This window comes from Megascapheus bottae, chromosome 6 (genome assembly GCF_031878675.1).
Source record: "Megascapheus bottae isolate mThoBot1 chromosome 6, mThoBot2.hap1, whole genome shotgun sequence".
NCBI lineage: Eukaryota > Metazoa > Chordata > Mammalia > Rodentia > Geomyidae > Megascapheus > Megascapheus bottae.
The window spans coordinates 58100715-58120083 of record NC_143514.1 but is presented as its reverse complement, the minus strand read 5'-3'; the positions used below and the strand labels follow the sequence as shown (position 1 = coordinate 58120083).

General features: G+C 52.0%; 1 protein-coding gene across 2 annotated transcripts in view; it reads right to left on the bottom strand.

Moving 5' to 3' along the window:
• Positions 1–211: 211 nt before the first annotated feature.
• Positions 212–19369, bottom strand: part of Hivep3 (HIVEP zinc finger 3) — a 148662-nt gene continuing 129504 nt past the window's right edge. The window contains exons 6-9 of one of the 2 annotated variants that reach the window (XM_090335088.1): positions 13413–13588; positions 7474–7560; positions 3158–4080; positions 212–1488 (exon numbers count right to left, since the gene is read on the bottom strand). In XM_090335088.1, the coding sequence (XP_090191214.1) occupies positions 691–1488; positions 3158–4080; positions 7474–7560; positions 13413–13588 (1984 nt within the window). In that variant the 3' untranslated portion in view covers positions 212–690. The remainder of the gene's footprint in view (positions 1489–3157; positions 4081–7473; positions 7561–13412; positions 13589–19369) is intronic. The other variant, XM_090335089.1, reaches the window with a different exon arrangement.

The window sequence follows — 19369 nt, the reverse complement described above, 5'->3', positions numbered from 1 at the left end:
TTGGTTCTTTTTCTTGCAAAGAATAATAGAAACAGAGAAGGTAATTTGGGGGATTGGCAGTTGTGTCCCCCTGCCTTAGTTCATTGGCCTCTGTGCTGATCAGGGAGAAGTGACCACCTAGCCAGGGGCCGGGGCAACGGTATACATAAGAACTAGACATCCCCATGTATAGGACTGTTACTTTTGCATTTCACTGTATATATTTTGAAAGTTTCTTTTTTTATTCTTCACCCTAAGCAAACAGCTACTTTTTGCCAGCCTTTCGGTGGGGTGGGGGTAAGGGTGGGCTGCTGGCTGCCAGCTGCAGTGGGGACTATAAGGAAGTCCCCACAGCCTTTCCCCAAAGGACAAATGCCTCACAACATCAAAATCTTCATGGGACTCTCTCTCTCTCTCTCTCTCTCTCTCTCTCTCTCTCTCTCTCTCTCTCTCTCTCTCTCTCTCTCTCTCTCTCTCTCCCTTAAATGTATGTGTGTGATTTTTTTCTTTTCAAGCAACAAAAGGTCTAGAAAAAGGCACAGGTAACTGCATACATGGAAGATATAACAGATTGGGCGGGGTGGGGGGCGGCTGAGCAGAAGCCACAGAGATGGATGGACAGATGGGGAGGGAGCCCATGGGAGCAAGATGATTCGAGGTGGTTGGATGGAAAACGTCTGTTGCCAAGCACTGGAAGCGGCTGGAGAGAGGCTAAGCGCTCACAGGACCTCTGTCCTCTGGTGGAGGTGGAGGTACCTTGGCCCCCCTATTACCTGGGGGCTCAGGAGAATCTTGCCTGGTCCTGGGTTCCCCAGAGAGGTTCCTCCTCCGGGCTGTGAAGCGAGCAGAGGCATCTGCCAGGCAGCCCATGGAGCTGCTGCGGTCCAATGGTGGAGAGGCAGAGTCTGCGGGGTTGGCCAGTATATAGGGTGACTCCAAGCAGGGACTCCAAGATTGGGCCACTTGGTGGCTCTGGGGTAGCTGTGGGGTACAGGGGCTGTGTTTGGGCACAGGCTCTGAAGGTGCTTCAGCCCTACGGGGCTCCCAGTCAGAAGGTCTTCCGGGGCCTCTGCCCTTCTTCTCCTTCTCTTTGGGGTCATCTCTGCCCTCCAGCTCGGAGGAGAGGGTGAACTTGGAGACCTTTGCCACAGGGGACACGGAGGCTGATGAGCTTCCGGTGGGGCTCCAGCGTCCTCGCTCCTGGGCCTCCCGGGCCCCTGTCAGGTCACTGCCAGCTCCTGAGAAACCACTGACCCAGGCTGTGGAAGGCCCTGGCATCAGGGTAGGATGGACCCCTGGGCGGGCCTGCACCATCTGGATCCCACCAATAGGAATCAAGGGGCACGGGGCACGGGACAGGCGCTGGGAGTGCAGAGGCAGGTGGCTGAAGATGTTCTCTGTCCGAGCTGGGCTGTGGCTGTGGAAGTCATGGGGGAGTGAGAAGGGTCGGGAGGAGAAAGGATGAGCAGGACCAGGAGAGCAGGATGGACTTGGAGACTCAGCCTTCTGCTAGGGTCAAAAAAAAAAAAAAAAAAAAAACAACAACAAGACAGAAAAGGAGTGTTACACGACGACCAGGAGGAGAAGCAAAGTCTAGAGGCCCCGAGGATGGACTAGTCAGAGATCACTGAGTGAGGCCGCTGGAGATGGGCCAGAATTGGACATCTCACCTCTGTGTACACAGTACTGCCCAGTGGCCATCTCTGGCTGTCTGATGACCATGAGTACACTCCAGTCCCACTGGCTCCGTGACTCCGGCCAGAACATCTACAGGAAGGGTTCTGGCCCTGGCCTGGCCCTTTGTCTTTAATCTGCTGCCTTTCCTGTGACTAAAATGATCTGGACCCCCCTTACCCTTGTACACGAGTTCCCTGTCATCCAAGGCTCCCAACTTCCTCACCAAGGATGTTAATCTGATCCCATATCAACTGTCAGGAAGTACTCCTTGACGCTGTGTGCCAACGGCTCATCCCTGTAATCCTAGCTACTTGGAAAACTAAAGCCCACCAGAAGGATGGGGATTCCAGGCCAGCCTGGGCAGAAAAATCCATGAGACTCCATCTCAATTGAAAGATGCTGAGTGTGGTTGTGGGTGCCTGTCAGCTCGATACAGTAAGAAGACAAAAGTAGGTAGACTGTAGAACAGGGAGGTACCTGGGTAGGAAGTGAGACTCTACCTCAGAATTAACCAGTGTGCAGAAGGGATGAAAGCATGGCTCAGTGGTAGAGCTCCTGCCTAACAAGCGCGAGGCCCTGAGTTCAAACACAAGGACTACCATGAGGGAAATAATAAATCACTTGTAGACTGATGTGGGGGCCGTAGCAATAGTGTCAATGAGAGTGCTGTTAGCCTTAGGTCACACATGCCAGCCATGGTGACAGCACAGAGATAACACGTCATCAGGGTGAGTACTGTGTATGGTACACTACCCGTGATGCTGACAGACAACGGCAGAAGGTGCCGGCATGCCATGGTGAAGGCATAAATGCTAGCCATGTTATCTGTGCTCATGACTGACAGGGGTGGCATGGCTGTGGTGTCCCTACGGGACAGTGGTGTTTGAGACAGACGACTTTGCTTAGGCTCTGTCATCTGCTCAAACACTGTATGTTGGATGGGGACAGAATCAATAGGAACTGCTTGAATATTTCTGCCCACAGCCAAAGCTACATTACTTGTTAGGGGGTAAGGGCCCCAAATTATGAACTTCAGAGACCATTCCTGTTGCTTTCAGGGGTGGCAATAAAACAAAATCTCAGCCAGGTGCCTGTGCCTCATGTTGGTAATCCTAACTACTCAGGAAGCTGAGACTGGAGGATTGTGGTTCAAAGCCAGCATGGGCAGAAAAGTCTGTGGGACTCCATCTCCCATTCATTGGCAAAATGCCCAGTCTGGAGACGTGGCTTGAGTAGTAGAGTACAAAATGAGCAAGCAGGCTGAGCAAACGTGAGGCCCTTAGTCCAAGCCTTGGTATTGATATTAACAAAACAAAACAAAAATCAAAAAAAGCTGGCTTACAGCACAGGGCACGGAGCCTTGCACAGTAGGGTCCCCCAAAAATGCTTGCTAGTGGATCAGTGACCCCTAAGCTGGCAGAGTTCCCCAGCTTGAGATGTGAAGCCGTTGGAAGAACCCGCAGGCTCTTCCCCAGCCCATGAGGGTCAGGACAGAACTCACCCACGTGGAGACGCAGGTCTCAGGGCTTCTGCCGAGAAGCTTGTGAGGTAGGAGTGCAGGCTGGAAGAGAGCCCGCGGAGCTGGCCCCAAGCCTGGGTCATGCCTGCTGGCTGAGGGGCTGCTCGGCCCAGACAGGGCCCACTTCTCTGGCAGCGCTGACCGTGGTGGTGACCCAGCCTGATCTGGAGACCACCTCCTGGTGGGTGAGCATCTGGGGGTGCCTGGGTCTATGGCACCCTCGAGTCTGGGGGGCAGATGTGCTCGAAGGAAAGGGGGGCGTGGAGTGCGAGGAGACAAATCCAGTCTTGGGGACCCACAAGGAGGAGGGCCCATGTCCCTTCCAGAGCCCAGTGGGGGCCCAGGCGTGCTTGTAACTGAAGTCTGCAGTTCTGGTGAACGTCGCTGGGGAGATGAGTCAATTTTGGTGAGTGAGTGTTTGCGAATGAGTGGTGGGTGGCTGCCTGCTTCTTTGCTTGGGGACCACGGCCTTCGAGGGGACACGGTCTTGGAACTCAAAGCTGAGCCTGTGTCCTTTTCCACAGGGCCCAGTGGGGCTAATCCCAGCTGAGGAAGGCCTGGGGTGCCCTGGCTAGATGTGGAGCAACTGCTGGCTGTCAAGTTCTCAGCTTCTGAGACTGAGCTGCCTCGGGTAGCCTCATTATCAGAGGTGGCATGGGAGGCGGGAGGGCCCTGAGCAGGCGAGGAATCTTCCTGCAGTGTGGCTGGCAGGCCCGATGGGGGAGCCTCTGAGGATGGCCTGGATGACTCCTCTTCACTCTCTTCCTCCTCCTCCTCCTCTTCATCTTCATCCAGATCGGCATCGGAGTCCAAGTCTGAGTCTTCCAGGTCTGAAAACTGGTGCTCCTCCACAGCCTCGGAGCCCTCTCGCCCTTCTGAGTCCTGGAACATGTCGTCACTAGTTCCTGGGGGGAGAATGCAGGACACCCAAGGTCACGGTCCGTCCTTGTGGGGCCACCCTGACCCCAGACTGCCAGTTTCCTTGTCTACTAACGAGGCAAAATGCCACAGTGATGGCAGATGACCAAGTGACACAAGAGACAGAACATTTTGCAAATAATGGTGAGCGATGATTACCTTCTATCATAAATGTGTAGGGGCTTTTCAGCTATTAATCCACACAGAACCCAAGGGATCTCGGGAAGTTGGTTATGTTCTTATCTTTACAGAATAAATGTGCAAAAGAGGTAAGACAAACAAACTAACTTGTTTATGTAGGTTACTCATACATCTGGGACCAAAACATAGCAAGTAAGGCAGCCTTCTAAGGCCCATGGCTGGTGTCTTATGCCTTGTAATCCTAGCTACTTAGGAGGTTGAGATCTGAGGATCGCAGTTCAAAGTCAGCCTGGGCACATAAATCTATAAGATTCCTATATTCAATTGATGAGCAAAAGTCAGAGTGGAGGTATGGCTTAAATGGTAGAGTGCCAGTTTTGAGAGAAAAAAAAAAGCCAAGCACAGGCATGAAGTTTGGAATTCAGGCCCGAGAAAGACAGCTTTCTTGTTTTCACCAGAAGCTCATGATGTGAGCCAGCTAGAATGTCTTCCTGTGCCTCAGTCTCCCATTTTGCCAAATGAATGAGAGTCATCACTCACACAGCTGGGAGAGTAACATTTCATATGCTAGGAGGAGAAAATGCAGGTCTGCACATAGTAAGGGCCCAAATAATTATAATTGTTATAGATCCATTAAGGCTGGCATCTATTATTCTGGGACACAGCCTGCTGGCCAGTCCTGCAGAAAGAACTGTGGTCAGCCTAAACACACGGCTGTCATGGTGACCAGGTTGCCACTGGTGACTGGTACAACAGCATTTGGTGGGTGGCAGAGTCTAGCTTCTGTGGGTGGCATGGCAAAGCTGGCTTCAGGCTACAGGGCAGGGTGCCACCCTTGTTGTACTATTACCCTAAGGAGTCACTGCCTTTTAAAAGCCTGGGATACTCCCAGCTAGGAGGGAAAAGCTCTGAAATGCCAGCTTTCTGGCATTTCACGGGGTGGCTACTACCGGCTGGGTCACTTTTGCCAGTCTCATTTCTGAGATGGGTAACATTTTTGGATATTGGGGAGTGTTCTGCTAGTGTCTGGCCCACCTGGCAGACTCTAAAGGGTTTGGCTAGCACATCGTGAGATTGCTGGGATACCATGTGTCATGGGATGCCTGTAGACCGTGGGCTGGTGACTGGACTGTGGGTGGAGCTATCAGTCAGCCACATAGAGTACATACATCCACACTACAGAGCAGCACCGCCAAACCCAAGCATCTGGTGTACCCAAGCCTCCCCATCACATTCAGCTGCCCCGGGCCAGCATCGGTGCTTGCTTAGAATAATCACACGCAACAGTATGATGCCTAAAATGGTCAAAAAATGATGAGGTGGCACAGGGGCTGGTGGGCAAAGGGAGAAGGCTACAAGGCCCAGGGTAGGGTCTCCTAGAAGCCCAGGGGCAAAATTTTATAGTCTGGTCACAGGCATTTAATTCTCTGGCCTGGACTTTGGCTGAAGTATGTCTGATGTAGCCCCCAGCAGTCACCTAACCCTACCCTCACTCACATATTGTGAAACCCTGGTACAGACAAGGATCGAGATTACCCAGCAAGCCCTTGCCTAACTCAGAACTAAGTTTCACAACTTCTTGTCTTATTACACAGACAGATAAAAATGATTTCGATGATTCTAGAAGCGGAAAACAGTCTGGGTTGAAGCCCTTCTCCTAATGCTAACTCCCTTTTGTTTTGTGCTCCCCTTCTCTGTAAACGGAGAGCGGTAGGAAGTCCTAGCTATCATTATCTCCAGCTACCCCCTCCCCAGCCCACAGGCAGGTAGTTGTGGGTGGCACTGAGCTTCTTGCAGACTGGTGAGGAACGGTAGGACCAGCACCACCAGATATTCACCAGCCATTAAAATCCCTCTTTACTGATAAGAAAGCTGTAGATGGGGTGGCTGTCTGTCCTGGACATCCAGTGTATGAATGAGCCGCCAAGGGTCCCCAGGCTAGCGCGTGCTTCATCAGATCCTTCCACCTCCCCCCCACCCCATTCCAAGATCCCCAGTGGACTCCAAGGGATTCCCCTGCCTGTTTAGCCATTTCTCCTTCCCGATGCCCCAGAGGGAACATTCCAGGCCATTGCTGAGATCAAGGCCAATGCTCAACTAGCAAATTCAAGGAAGTAGGACCAGGATGGAGAACCACAGAAGGAAGCATGGCTAGGTGCCATTTCTGGGACTTGCCACATGGTGGCACTGGCGTGCAACCTCATCTCTGCCTGGGTAGGACTGGTGGGGTGTACATGTAGGGGGGATATCTTGGTGTTCTCGCCATCACCCACCCTTTGAATCTGCCTCAGTGAGAAGTGTCAACTCCATGCTTCTAGTCTTTTAGGCCATATATCTCAGATTGTCCTTGGCTCCTTTCCCACTCACCCCTTCTCCCCTCTATGATGTGTGTGGGTGCTGCTTTGGCATGCACCTAGAATCTGCTGATTTCTTACCTGCACTGTGCCCACTTGGTCTGCATCTACACAGACATGTGCAGGGCCTGGACTACTGTCTCCCTCACCTCCGCAGGCTGTTCCCTGTTCATTGACAGAGTCCTGGACATCAGAGGATGTCACCTGTGCTGCTGGCCTCATGTGTGTGGACAGCCAAATCTGCCCTTACCTCTCACAGCTTAGGTGTCACTTTCCTCTGCTTGAAACAGGGCAACCTATTATATGACAGGGTCTGTAAATGGCCTGATGTTTGTTTTCGACAAGTATGACAAACCATGCTGAGGATGGGCAGTGCCCAGCCAGACACTGCAGCTTTCCCCCATAGTTTGCCTGTTTTGAGACTGGCTCTAATCTGCTTCCAGTGCTGCGATGGGGCTGTGGGATCTGGTTTTGGCTTTCTTGGAACTCTCCCACCTCCAAAATGAGGTGAGGCCCATGCCAGAGCAGGGGACCCACAGAGTCTGACACACAGTGGGTACTACATGTTAGCTGCAATTACTCATGGGTTCATTCAGTATTCTTTCTCTGAGCACCTGGTGGGGGGGGCACCTGTGTTGCTCTGGCATGGTAGACTGTAGTGTGCAACAGCCATCCTGCGCAGCATGGGGGAATTCTGGGAGTTTAACCTTTGTCTCCCAGTGACTGGGAAAGTTGGAGGGGCAAATGGAGAGAAGGGGAGCAGCAATCAAGAGGATGGCACAGGAAAGGAGAAGGATAAGGGAGAAAGGCAGAGTGACCTGGTAAATGAGGAGGAAAGGAGGCGAAAGGGACGAAGATAGGTTGAGGAGGCCCATAATTTCTTACCTTCTTCGGCTTCCAGCTCCTCCAGCACCCCTGTCTCTTGGCACTTTTTGCTGTGGGCTTTCGACTTCATGTGCTTAGTCAGATTCCCTGGAAGGGAATAAGAAGAGACTCAGGCTCAGTTAGAGGGCTGAGAACCAGTGAGGGAAAGTGAGAGCTCATGGAGGCAGCACTGGGATGGCAAGCCCTGACTTCTCAGACCAGTCCTGCCCCTGCCACCTGCAGGGGCTGGGCTGAGGCCAGATTCCCCTCTACCACCCTGATCAGGCCAGGACTTGTAGCCAGAGGTGTGGATCAAAGTGGAAGGCAGGAGTTGGGGTGGAGAGGGTGTGGCTGTGAGAGGACAGGAGGTACGACAAGGACATGAGATGCTGGTTAAAAAGCAAACAAAAAGGAAAGTAAAAAAAAATGATTTCCTGCTTCTGACTTAAGTCTGGGCCGATTCTGATTCCAGTAAGATTGCTGGTGTGACACCAAGTTCTCACTGAGCAATAGGGCAGGTGGGGACTAAGTGACCATCTGGCTGTGGCTGTTTCTTTAGGTGGAGGAAACTCAGGGCTGGGGCACTGTCCCTTAGTTTGTTTTGTTTTGTTTTTGTTAAAGTCTGGCTATCTACAACTTGAGCCATAGCTCTGCTTCTACCTCTTTAGTAGTTAATTGGAGATAAGAGTTTCACAGAATTTCCTTCCAAGGCTGGCTTCAAACCAGGATCCTCAGATTTCAGCTTTCTTAGTAGCTAGGATTACAGACATGGGCCACTCTTGCCCAGCTGAGGCTACTTCTAAGTAGCTCATAAAGCTGAACCTTAGGGTCTGGAAGAAGACCCAGGGCAGACCCACTCTTAGGAATGAGGGTAAGTGAAAGAAGCTGGACATACACAGAAGCCAGAGTCTGAGGCTCAAGTCCACTCTCCTCAGAAAAGTGCCCTTCCTGGGTCTCAGTTTTCCCAGGCCAATGTCCAGGGCAGATACAGGCACACAGAGGTTTGAGGGAAGGCCTGGGGAAACTCTGCCCGGCACCGTGTCTATGAAGCCCTCAAGAAAGGCTTGCTCCAGCTCTACTTGTAGGTTCAGCTCATAGGCTTGGAGTTCAGGCCACAGCTCTATGGGACCAGACAACAGAAACAACACCAATTCTCCCCACAGGTGTGGTATTTCACAGGCTGCATCACCCTGTAAAAGGCACTGCCTTTACAAGGTCCACAATCTGTCCCAGGAAGAATGCAAGGAAAGGATTCAGATTCAGGATGCTCCTTTGGGCCCAGTAGGCACTCCCACACTGAGCTCTGAAGACTGATGTCTTTCCATACTATCAATCACATAATCAGCCATAAATTCTCTGAGTCAGAGGCTTTGTCTCACGAGTCTAACTAATTGGGAAGTTTGAACGGATGAATGGAGGAGGAAAGAATGGAGAGAAGAAAAGGCTCCTGGACTGGATGTATAGACAGATTAGTAGATGGAGGAATGAGTCAGTGAATAGGGGAAATGTGAAGTGAAAGAACAGGAAAGAGATTGATGGCACTAGGTAAGTAGAAAAGCAGATGAATAAGCCAATGAGGTAGATGAATAGGTAAGAAAATTAGTGGAGGGAAGGATGGAAAATACGTCAGTATACATAGGGGATGAGGCGCTGAATGAGTAGAATGGCTGGTTGAACGGATGAATGGGAATGGATGCCTTCATATATATAAATATATATATTTATATAATGCATGGAGACAAGACAGGAGGATAACAAAATGAGAGGCTGCAGGGGAGGATGGATAAGTGGAAGGACAAGTGGAGACCAGAAGAGGAACAGACAGGCTGAGAGAATCAACAGAAAGAGAAATGACTGGGAAGATGGCTATATGAAAGGTGGGAGGAGTGGATGATGGAGAGGAAGGATGGTGAGCAGGGAAGAGAGGCGGAGCCCATGGCTGTACCACAGGGTGCTTCTTCCATCATTCTGACAATCACTTGAGAGACTGATGGGGAGCATAAGCTGGGATTCCCTATGGCTGTGAGGATGAGGGATAAGCTATCTCCATTCCTCTCTCCAAAGCTCCTAATCCACGACTGTCCTTGACTTGGTCTTCCTCCTGCAACTAGACAGAAACCTGCTGTTCTGTGCCTGGCCAGGAGGAGTGGTCCCTTTTCCAGCCTTGTGGCTCTCTATCCCCACTGATCAGGTAAAGCCTGATCCAGCACAGCCAGGAGGTGGGGGAAGACAGCTGGGGTCTTCTGAGGAGCAGGAAATGGAAGGGGTTCTGGGCTACCGTAGGCCACAGGGGACATGCACGCTGCTCATTCTGGAGGTTGCTTCACTTCCTCCACACATTTTTACCTGGGTCTCTACTCAATCATATTAAATACATACAGAGGGTGAATGGTAGCCCTGGGGGAAATGCCATTATGGAAGAAAGAATTGGGGAACCTTGGCAAATATGTTATTCCATCCCCCCTACACCAAGGCATGTGTCTTCTGTTGCCCTAACTCTGGGCCCAGGGGCTGACGACTCTTGGACAAGACCCTTGGCTGTCCTAGATACGGGCAGACATCCTGTTAGCCATCATGGAGAATCGCCATTTAGACCCAGAACCTCAGAACCTCAGGGCCTGAGTCCTTCAGGTGATGGAAAGATGGCACAGGATGGTTCAGAGGCCAAATGGCCTCAGTGTAGTCTGGGCTTAGCTACCACCAGTTGGATACTTGTGAACAAGTTTCTCACCCTACTGAGCCCCAGTTTCCAGAAGTATAAATCATACTCACCTTATGGGGACATGGGAAGATCTGAAGATATGAACATATTTGGAGCAGTATGTGGCTGGCACAGAGTAGATTCCCCCAACCCTGTCAGCACTTACGGGACTCTGCCACATATTGTGTGTTATGCTGGTATGGAGAAGAGAGATGCCCAGATGGAGTGGCTTCACTTTTTAGTGTGGGCCTCAGAAGAAGGCAGGAGGGAACCCCCCTCCTGAAGGTCTGCCCTCCCCTGAATGACCTTCTAGGGGGCAGTGGAAAGGGGGCAGACTTGGAGATGGCTCTGCATGCCACAGCAGCAGTAGACACCAGGCAAACAGCCCTGAATGATGCCTGTTTCCTCCAAGCCTTCCCCTCCCCAGCGTGTCTCCTCTGTAGACTGGGAGAAGCACAGCAAATAGCCACAATAGTGCAACCTGGCCAAGGTTCTCCTGCCACTTACCAAGCACTTCTTCCCATCACCCCTACCCCTCACTGAAAGCCAGGCAGCCCTGAGGTGGGAGAAGAGAGGATGTAAGTGTCTCTGGAGGAAAGTGGATGCTGTGAAGGGCACCAGTCAAGGACCATGTCTCCTTGGGTGTCCTCACTGCCTCCTCCCCGCCCCCAGCCTGATGGATGTGTTTGTTCACAGATGCCATCTTTGCCCTCCAAGGTGACCATACAAGAGCCTGAACAAGGCATAGCCATCGCATGAGCTCTGGGAACTACCTGAGAAGAGGAAATGGATGCTCTGCGGGCTGGCTGCCACATGTCCCCCATCCCCACCCATCACTCTCTGAGAACCTCCTCAGGTAGCTCCCAGAACCTGAGTTGCCACGTCCACATCTGACAGAGACGAGACACAGACAAGCAGACAGAGACGGACAGGAAAGGCCCCAGGTCCAACCAGGCTCAGTCTCAGAGCTCACACAGCCTGGCCCAGGCCAGAACTTAAGGATGAGAGGAGAAATAGGTGGAGATGACCTGAAGGATAGGCAGACAGCTCCCAGGAGGAGAGGAGGGGGCTTCTTATCAGAGCTGGTGGCTGACAGGACCCAGGGCTGGCAATAAAATACAGCCCTGAGAGCTATAGCCAAGGGCTCCAGGTCCTGCCCCCTGCTTCACCAGAGGGGCTTTTCTCTGCTTCTATCTGCTGCCACTGACCAGCCCCTTCAGTGCTGGGCACAGAGTGAGATTCCACTGGTTCATGTGTTCTTCTAGCAGGCTCGAGTGGCACAGTGGAGGCTGACGTCAGCTTGCTCCTGCTCACTGGCCAAGAGCACAGCTCCTTTATCTTCAGGAGAATCCACCCCCCCCACCTTCCTGGAAATGTAGAGACAGTTCCCCCCACCCCTGCTCCCTGCCAAGCCCCTCTGTGTTCAGATTCTGTACTCTAGATCCCCTCAGTTCTGTGGTGACTCAGAGAGACCCAGACCCTGAGCAGAGACTGAGCAGGCAGCTGGGTGTGGCTTCCAAGGAAGGCATCTTAGGCAGTGGAGGCTCCTGAAGGCCACAGCCACTCTCCACCTTGGCAGAGGGATTGGCTACAATCTTAGAGGACAAAGGGCTTCCCTGTGACACAAGGCAGAGGGAATGCTCCTCAGAACTGGGTAGAACAAGGAGGTTCCCTTGGCGCTCTTCAGTGGGGTCCCCTGCTCCCCACCCCACTGGAGCAGCACTTGTGAGCCACTCAGAAGTCACCACCTGGCAGTGTTGTGCTCCCTCTGAAGAGGAAGATAAGGGCACTGGTGCCCTTGGGGCAAGGGCTCCCCATGCATGGCCACTTCTGATTTCTGGTTTCTTCACCTTCAGGAGGCTTGGACATGAGAATATCCACATGTAGAATTGATGACTGTTATCTAAGCAGTCCCCCAGCGATCCCCTTGTCTTTCTTCTCCCAAACCTCACTAGGCCGAGAGGGCTGCAGACCTGCCTGCCCTATGGCACACTGAGAGAGAAGAAGAGCAGGGAAAGGAGGCAGGTGAGGGGACACTCTCAATCCAACCCCAAATCTTGGTGGTGAAATTTAAGCTCAGCTTGAAGATGATGGAGAGAGGACACAGGACAGGGGTCACCTAACAGGGTCAGGAGATCAGAAACCGGGACCCGGCCAGAGAGGAGGTGGCTGAGCCACAGAATGTGAAAAAAAAAGTACACCCTGGCCTCTTGGCTACTACTGGAAGAACAGAGGTGACCTTGGGTGGGGAGTTCCACTGGCTCCCCCTTTTTGTGGCTACCCAGCCTATTTCACTGGGAACAGCTTCATCAACAGAAAGGAAGGACAAAAAAGAAATCAGAAAGCACAATGCACTGTACAATACCATGTCCCGAGGAACTACCTGGGCCCCATGTGACTATCATGGAGTCACCAAACTTGCTCACAGAAGGCAGCCCTCATGTGCCCACACCTGGATCCAGCGATGTGAAAATCCCTCAAGAGGTTGAACCCACCAAAGCCGCCAAGACCTTGGCCTCCTACAGAAGCACCCCATTGTGCCCGCTTCCAAGTACAGTGAATGAGCTCAGTTAAAACCTTCCTATGAGGCCTGCTGGGAAAGACGCCATCCAAAGCACTGCACCATCAACCTGAAGGCTGGAGGCCCGGCCACAGGTTGTCTGTCACGGTTTCCTGAGACACAAGTTCTCAACAGCTCCTTCCTCCTCTCATGGGCAACTGCAGAGCCTTCCTGACCCTGGTGTGGGTGTGGCTGGATAAGGGATAGCACCTTGCTAGTCTGGATCTGGAAAGCATGGCTGGACCCTGAATTTTGGAGCTGCAGAGAAGCAAGGGGGAGGAGGGTGGAGGCGGAGGTGGGGGGGCAGCTCTAGGAATGAGGCATGCGACTGTGTTAAGTGACTCTGAGTGGAATGGTTCGCTCAATGTTACAGTGTGAATGTTGGAGGTCATCAGTCAGTGGATAAACAGCTCTGGGGACATGCAAAAGGAAGGGGGGATGAGATAAATAGACCCAGAAGTGTGGGCTGGTGATACCAGGAGAGGACCAGGTAGGAAGCTGCAGGTGTGGGGAGGGCTGGGGCAGCCACAGGGTGCTACTGCCCAGTCTTGAACTGGTGGGCTCTGCCACAGGCACTAGGTGGGGTGGGAGCCCAGGATATGGGTGTGTGCCAGGTCCCAGGTAAAGAGGTGTGAGCCGGGGCTCCCAGAGGAGAGCGCTCCGGTGGGCTGGGTGGTGCCCCAGCCAACTGTCTCTTACCTTTGGTTTTAAAAGCAAAGTGACAGTGCTTGCACACATAGGGCCGGACGTCAGTGTGGGTGCGGATGTGTTTCTTCAGCATGCTGGGCTTCTTGCAGCGAATTCCACACTCCTCACAAACATATTTCCCTCGGCCACGGCCTCGCACATAAACATACTCTTCGTTTGATTTGTACCTATGAGCAACAGGTGTCATGTAAAGGAAAAAAAAAAGGAGAAGAGGCAGCTTCTCACTTGGGAAGATGTGCACGCTTCCTAGTTGTCTCCAGCCTGGGAGAGGAAGATGCAGAATCAGAGAGGGCCATGACAGGGCCTGGAAGGAGTTAAGCTGCCCCAGGGATTCACCAGAAACCCCTGCAGCCCAGCCCTTGCATGGAGCTGGAGGAGTACCTTCCTTTCTTTTCAGCACCCCAGATGCTGGCACTTCCTCTAGAGAAGCAAAGCCACAACTTCCCAGATGGTCTCCATTCCGCAGCCCACTCTGTCCATAGCACTGCCACGAAGAACAGCCACTGTGGGCCACCAAAGTCACACAGAATGAAAATGCCTTCAAATAATAGCGAGGGCCTTAGCAGCTACCATTTACCAAGTACACATGCCGACCTGGGGTACTCCACCTGAATGAAATAACCACCATCTCACAAGAACTTGTACAAGCCTGAGGCTCAGAGTGGTTGAGAGACATTCACAAATGATCCCACAGCCCGAAAGGAACAGAACTTACAGAACTTGGAACTGAACCATTTTGCCCTGAGCTTGTCCATCTCCTACAAGGAGCAACTAATGCAAAGGCAGCCTGCCCAGGAGACCAGTCCTGAGAGGGAGGCAGGAAGTGCAGTCATTGCTCTCCAAGGTCTTGCTATGGAGGAACCCACATTTTCAGGTGGACCAGGCAGTGCCACCTGCTCTCGAGGCCTCATGAGCAGCCCAGACCCTGCACTGGAATGAACTGCTCCTTCAAATTCCTCAGGCCCCTCAGCATACCACTAGCCACAGACATACCTGCAGCCAGGGTGCAGAGATTGTAGACCACAGTTCAGAAGGAGGCCTGACCAGTCCAGGAGGAAGCATTGATCATTAGACTCTGAAGCCAGCCAAGGCCAGGGCAAGAGGTGGGCAGGTGCAGGAGGGTGGCCGGAGATGACAGGAGCAAGGACTCTAGCTTACTGGCAGGACAGCAGTTCTGGGTCCACTGAGGTCACATGGTGGGCGCAGAAGAGGCTCTTGGAGTGGAGGTCAGGCAGCAGTGCACCATACCACATCCACACCTTTCACACCACATAACCTCACACCCCACTCTCACAACCAGAATCACAAACCCTCCCACTCAGTTACCTACTCACTCTCACAAACCCTCATACCTGCAATCAATCACACAAACTCACACCCACACACCGCTCACACTCAGTCACACACGAACACCCCATGCTATCATCTACTCACACACCTTACACCACATACATCTCTAATAATCACACACCTGACCATTACATTCTCACCCAATAATCACAAGTATTTTCATACCCATGCCCCTCCCACACTCATAAATACATTCTAGTCATGTTACCTCCACATCCTTACAGTCACCCCCACAAACACACAGTTCATATTTACAGTACAGTCATACTCTAATTCCCACATTCAAACACCTACTATCACACTCCTCATATACATCTGCTCCCCTGCATCACACACACACACACACACACACACACACACACTCCCCCTCCCCCCCACAATTCTCATACACAGTCTAAAACATACTGTCTTCACCTATACAGTCTCTGACCTGCCTGTATTGGGCACTGACCTCAGGTGGCTTTGGGCAACTTGATGCATGAGCTAGAGCAGGTGCCATCTTACCTTCAAGTGGAAGAACTGCAAACCTGGGGGAGGGGCAGTGGGAGAAATGTGACAGAGCTTCACATTCAGGGAGAGCCTCTTGGGCCCAATTTCTGCTTCCCTCTATGCCCTGGGTACCCAGCCTTAAGGAAAAGTAGACTGAGGCAGGCACTCTTTCCAGGCTGGAAGGAGAGTCAGAATGGCTCTTGTTGGAAGCTCCAATGCCACCTGGAAACCTCCACAGGGCCCTGTTTGGTGAGTCTATGACATGTGTCTCTCCAACTGCCAAGTGCCATCTTATCCTTAGACATGGCCCCCAGTGTGCACCAGAGGCCACAGCCACATTGACCATGGATGTGGACTTTGCTCTGCTCAGCCAGGCTCTAGGCTCTATGTCCATCTCTCTGCCCTCAAAGCCCTGCACTCCCCTCCACAGTGAACTTAATCTATACAGGGTCTTTTGTGGGGGATGGGAAAAGACAGCTCTAATCCCTCAGGAGTGGCACTTGAATGGGGCATACACAGAACCATGCATGGCTTTTGTGACTACCACAGGACGTAAAAGTTGTGAGCCCACACTGGGAGCACAGGGGCATCTGTGTTAGGTATGGCATGGTGGGGTGGAGATGGTGAGGCAGAAAAGTGGGGAGATGCCTCGTAGGAACCCCAGGAAAAATGGCAGGAGTGTCAAACAGCTTGGAATGTGACAGGTGAGAGCAGACAGGGCCAGGTAGGTCAGGATGGCTCATCATGGGCCTTGAATGCCACCTTGAGTCTAGACTTGCTCCAGGCAATCTTACAGATCAGCACAAAATCTCCCAGGGTGGACACCCCCTGCTGCTGTGAGGCCCCAGGATAGAGATTCAGAGGCCTCTGTGTAATCCTCAGATTTCCACGGCCCTGGGGCCATGTGGACGGTTCAAGTTGATTCGCCCTGGCTCGCTCACCTGGCCAGGGTGGGAGGCAATGGAGACTCTCCTTTTAGCTACTGAGTGTGAGTGAGATGCAGGTGAGAAGGATGTGAAGACGTGTTTAGCACACTGCTGGGGTCATAGAATTGCTCTGCGGATTTGTCAGAGGAAGCTGATCACACAAGAGGCCGAAAAACTCTCTGAGCATAAACAGTGCTACGGGCAGAGACCTGACAGGAAGCAGAAGGGAGCCCCAAACCTGTCCCAACCTGTGCCTGGAAGCAGCAAGTGCTCAATCAATAAGCTGCCCACTGGAAAGTCAAGCAAGGTCTTCTTTGCTCATTCAGTCTCCCCGTCCCACCGCCTTGCCTGCCTTCTGTTACCCTGACAAGCAGAGCCATCAGCCAGTCCAGTTGCTCTGAAAGGAAGAGAATCCACTCTCTGGATTGAACTGTCTTAGTGGGAGGGACTTGAGATCAGACATTCTGACTAAATAGGGAGATGCAGCAGGGAGTCCATCCTCAGAGCAGGGGGGTCCATGGCTGCAACTCCTGGGTCCCTCAGGCCTCCCAGAAGCAGCTTTGTCTTTGCTACCTGGCTGGGCAGACAATGAGGCAGCAGAGCAGGGTGTGCAGATGCAGCCCTTCCTGCTCGTGTTCTCCATGAGCTGCAGTAGTATGGAGACAACTCGAAGGAAAAGGCCTCTTAAGCAGCTCCTAGTCAGGAGGGACTTACTATCTGATGGAACTCTGCACACAAAAACAAGAGGGCAAGTGTCCTGTCCAAAGTTAGTGGGCAGCTGAAGAGTGTGAAGTGGCATGGAAACTCCAGCGCTCTGTTGGGTGACTGGTAGGCCTTGGTCTGGGGCCCCTTCCTGCCTGTGATTGTCTGCTGGAATCAGCGCACGACACTAGGGTTGTGGCTCTGGACTCTTTGGAGGCAGGCCTGAGAGTAGCAGCTTCCTCCAAGTGGCTGGGAACTTGGCACAAAGTCCCAGGGTGGCACGCATAACTCTGCTCCACCCAGGGAGTATGGTGGCCATCAAGTGACATTTCAGACAAAGTGCTGAGTGAGGTGTTGTTTCCAGGCTCTGGATACATCTGAGTCCCAGGAACAAAGCTGGAAGGTAGCAAAGCTTGTCCCCTGAGGGGCCCCAAGCAGGAGAGGTCCTCTAGCTGAGGGCTGGGGACCACAGAGCACTGGGCATGAGGTTGATGGAAGGGGCTACAGTGATGAGTGCATCAACTTCTGGGGCAGCGTTGTGAGTGGATATGCATACCTCATTCCATCTCCATTTACTCCTGAGACACAGAGAGGGTTCAGAAAGGAGACAAAGAAGAGGAGGCTCTGGGAGGGGATGGCAGTGGGGTGGGGAGAAGGTGGGGGGGCTGAGAGGAACTGAAGGTCTGGGTGCACAACCCCTCTGGAGGGTTGAAGCCCATTGTGGCATGGATTATCACATCTTCCAGGTTTCTTCTAGAAAAACCAAATCCAGATTTCTTTTATACTGAGCATATTAGTAAATACTTGCACTGAGTGCCAAAGACTATTTTAAGTGCTCCCCAAACAAGGCCTCATTCAAATCACATGACTGCACTATGGGAAGGGCACAGGAGGAAACAGTCACAAAGGAGTTAAATAGCTTACCCAAGGTCACACAGCCAATTATTTAATGGATTTAGAACTTGAACCCAGGCTACTTGCCTAGCCAGGTCAGGTGCTTAACTTCCGTGCAATTCTCTAAACATCTAAACACACACACACACACACACACACACACACACACACACACAAATATAGAAGGAGAAGCATATCTATTTTAGCCCAGGGCTAACATCCAACTCAAGGTAATTCTCCAAGGTCACACAGCTAAGAAGGTAAGAGCATGTCTGACCTTCAAGTTTGTGACTTTTCTCTCCATCAAGCTGCATTGTTTCCTTAAAAGCAAGTATGAACTCAATGGCCTCCAAGTTACCTTTCTAATCTATGAATCTAAGAGGCAAATCTGCATTTGCCCTATTGACTTTTTCAACATGTTCTTAATATTGAATCATAAAACTCTCGCCTCTCCTCCAAATTAGGATATTTTAAAAGCTTGTCAACATTGTGATTTTATTATGATCTTCTTGCCAAGTATGCCTCTTCACCCCTGGGCATGAAACTTGGGTACAATCAAACAAATTGAGATGAAGACATGATTAGGGGTGCCCACACTGTCATTATAAGGTAGCCTGTGGCCTGTGTGGGAGGTTCAGGGTCAGGCTCTTCAAGTTTGACCTGTGTACCTTCTAGAACTAGTCAGCTGCAAAAGTAGGAGACACAAAGCCTGGAGGTTGAACTGGAAGGGTCTGTGGAAGTTCACATTGAGCTCTGAGCACACCTCAGATTTTCCTATGGTCAGGGTTCTATAGAAACGGTATCCTATCCAGCAGGGAGGGAGGGCACCATTTAGGCTGAGGCCTGCTGGGCCAGGACTTACATGTATAGGCCCAGAGCCCAACAGTGGAGCTGATTCTGCATGGCAGTGGGAGCCATAGTAGACTTCTCTGGATTTATTCAACACCACTTTCAAACCTGCTCTGAGCCTGGACTAAGGCCAAGCCAAAATATAACTCTGACTCTGATGTTGGTCTGGTGAGTGGCCAATGGACGCCTATAAGAACATAAAAGGAACGGCGGTACAGATGATGAACATGGGGGCTGTGGTTGGTGTGTCAGATCTCAGGAAACAAGGGGCTAACCCTGATACTTGTGACCCATAAGCCTGGGTCTGGGTGCAGTGTACAGGACAACAGTGGGTGGGAGGCTAGGCAGCCGAGGACCCGCAGAGCAGGTGAGGATAGGAGAAACAGGGATAGAGACCAAGGAGAGGTCAGCTCAAGGACATGTTTAACATCTGTAGGAGGATTCTCACCTCAGGAGCAAGCCCTTGTCTGCCTGGACTTAAACCTAACAGTAGGGTGCTCACCATTCCTGATTTCATCTTAGGGTACCAGTTCTCAGCCTCAGTTATGAGGAAGACAGAGCCCATTATGCCCCAGAACTGGGCAGGGAATTGGAGATGCCAGGCGAGTAACTTCACAATGACCAAGTTCAATTAGGAACCACCAGGCTAGCACCGACCTGGCCAGAAGCCAGAGCCACTATTTCTGCCCAGACAGTGACATTGGGGAGGGAAGGCAGGCAGGCAGCCAGAAGTGGAGG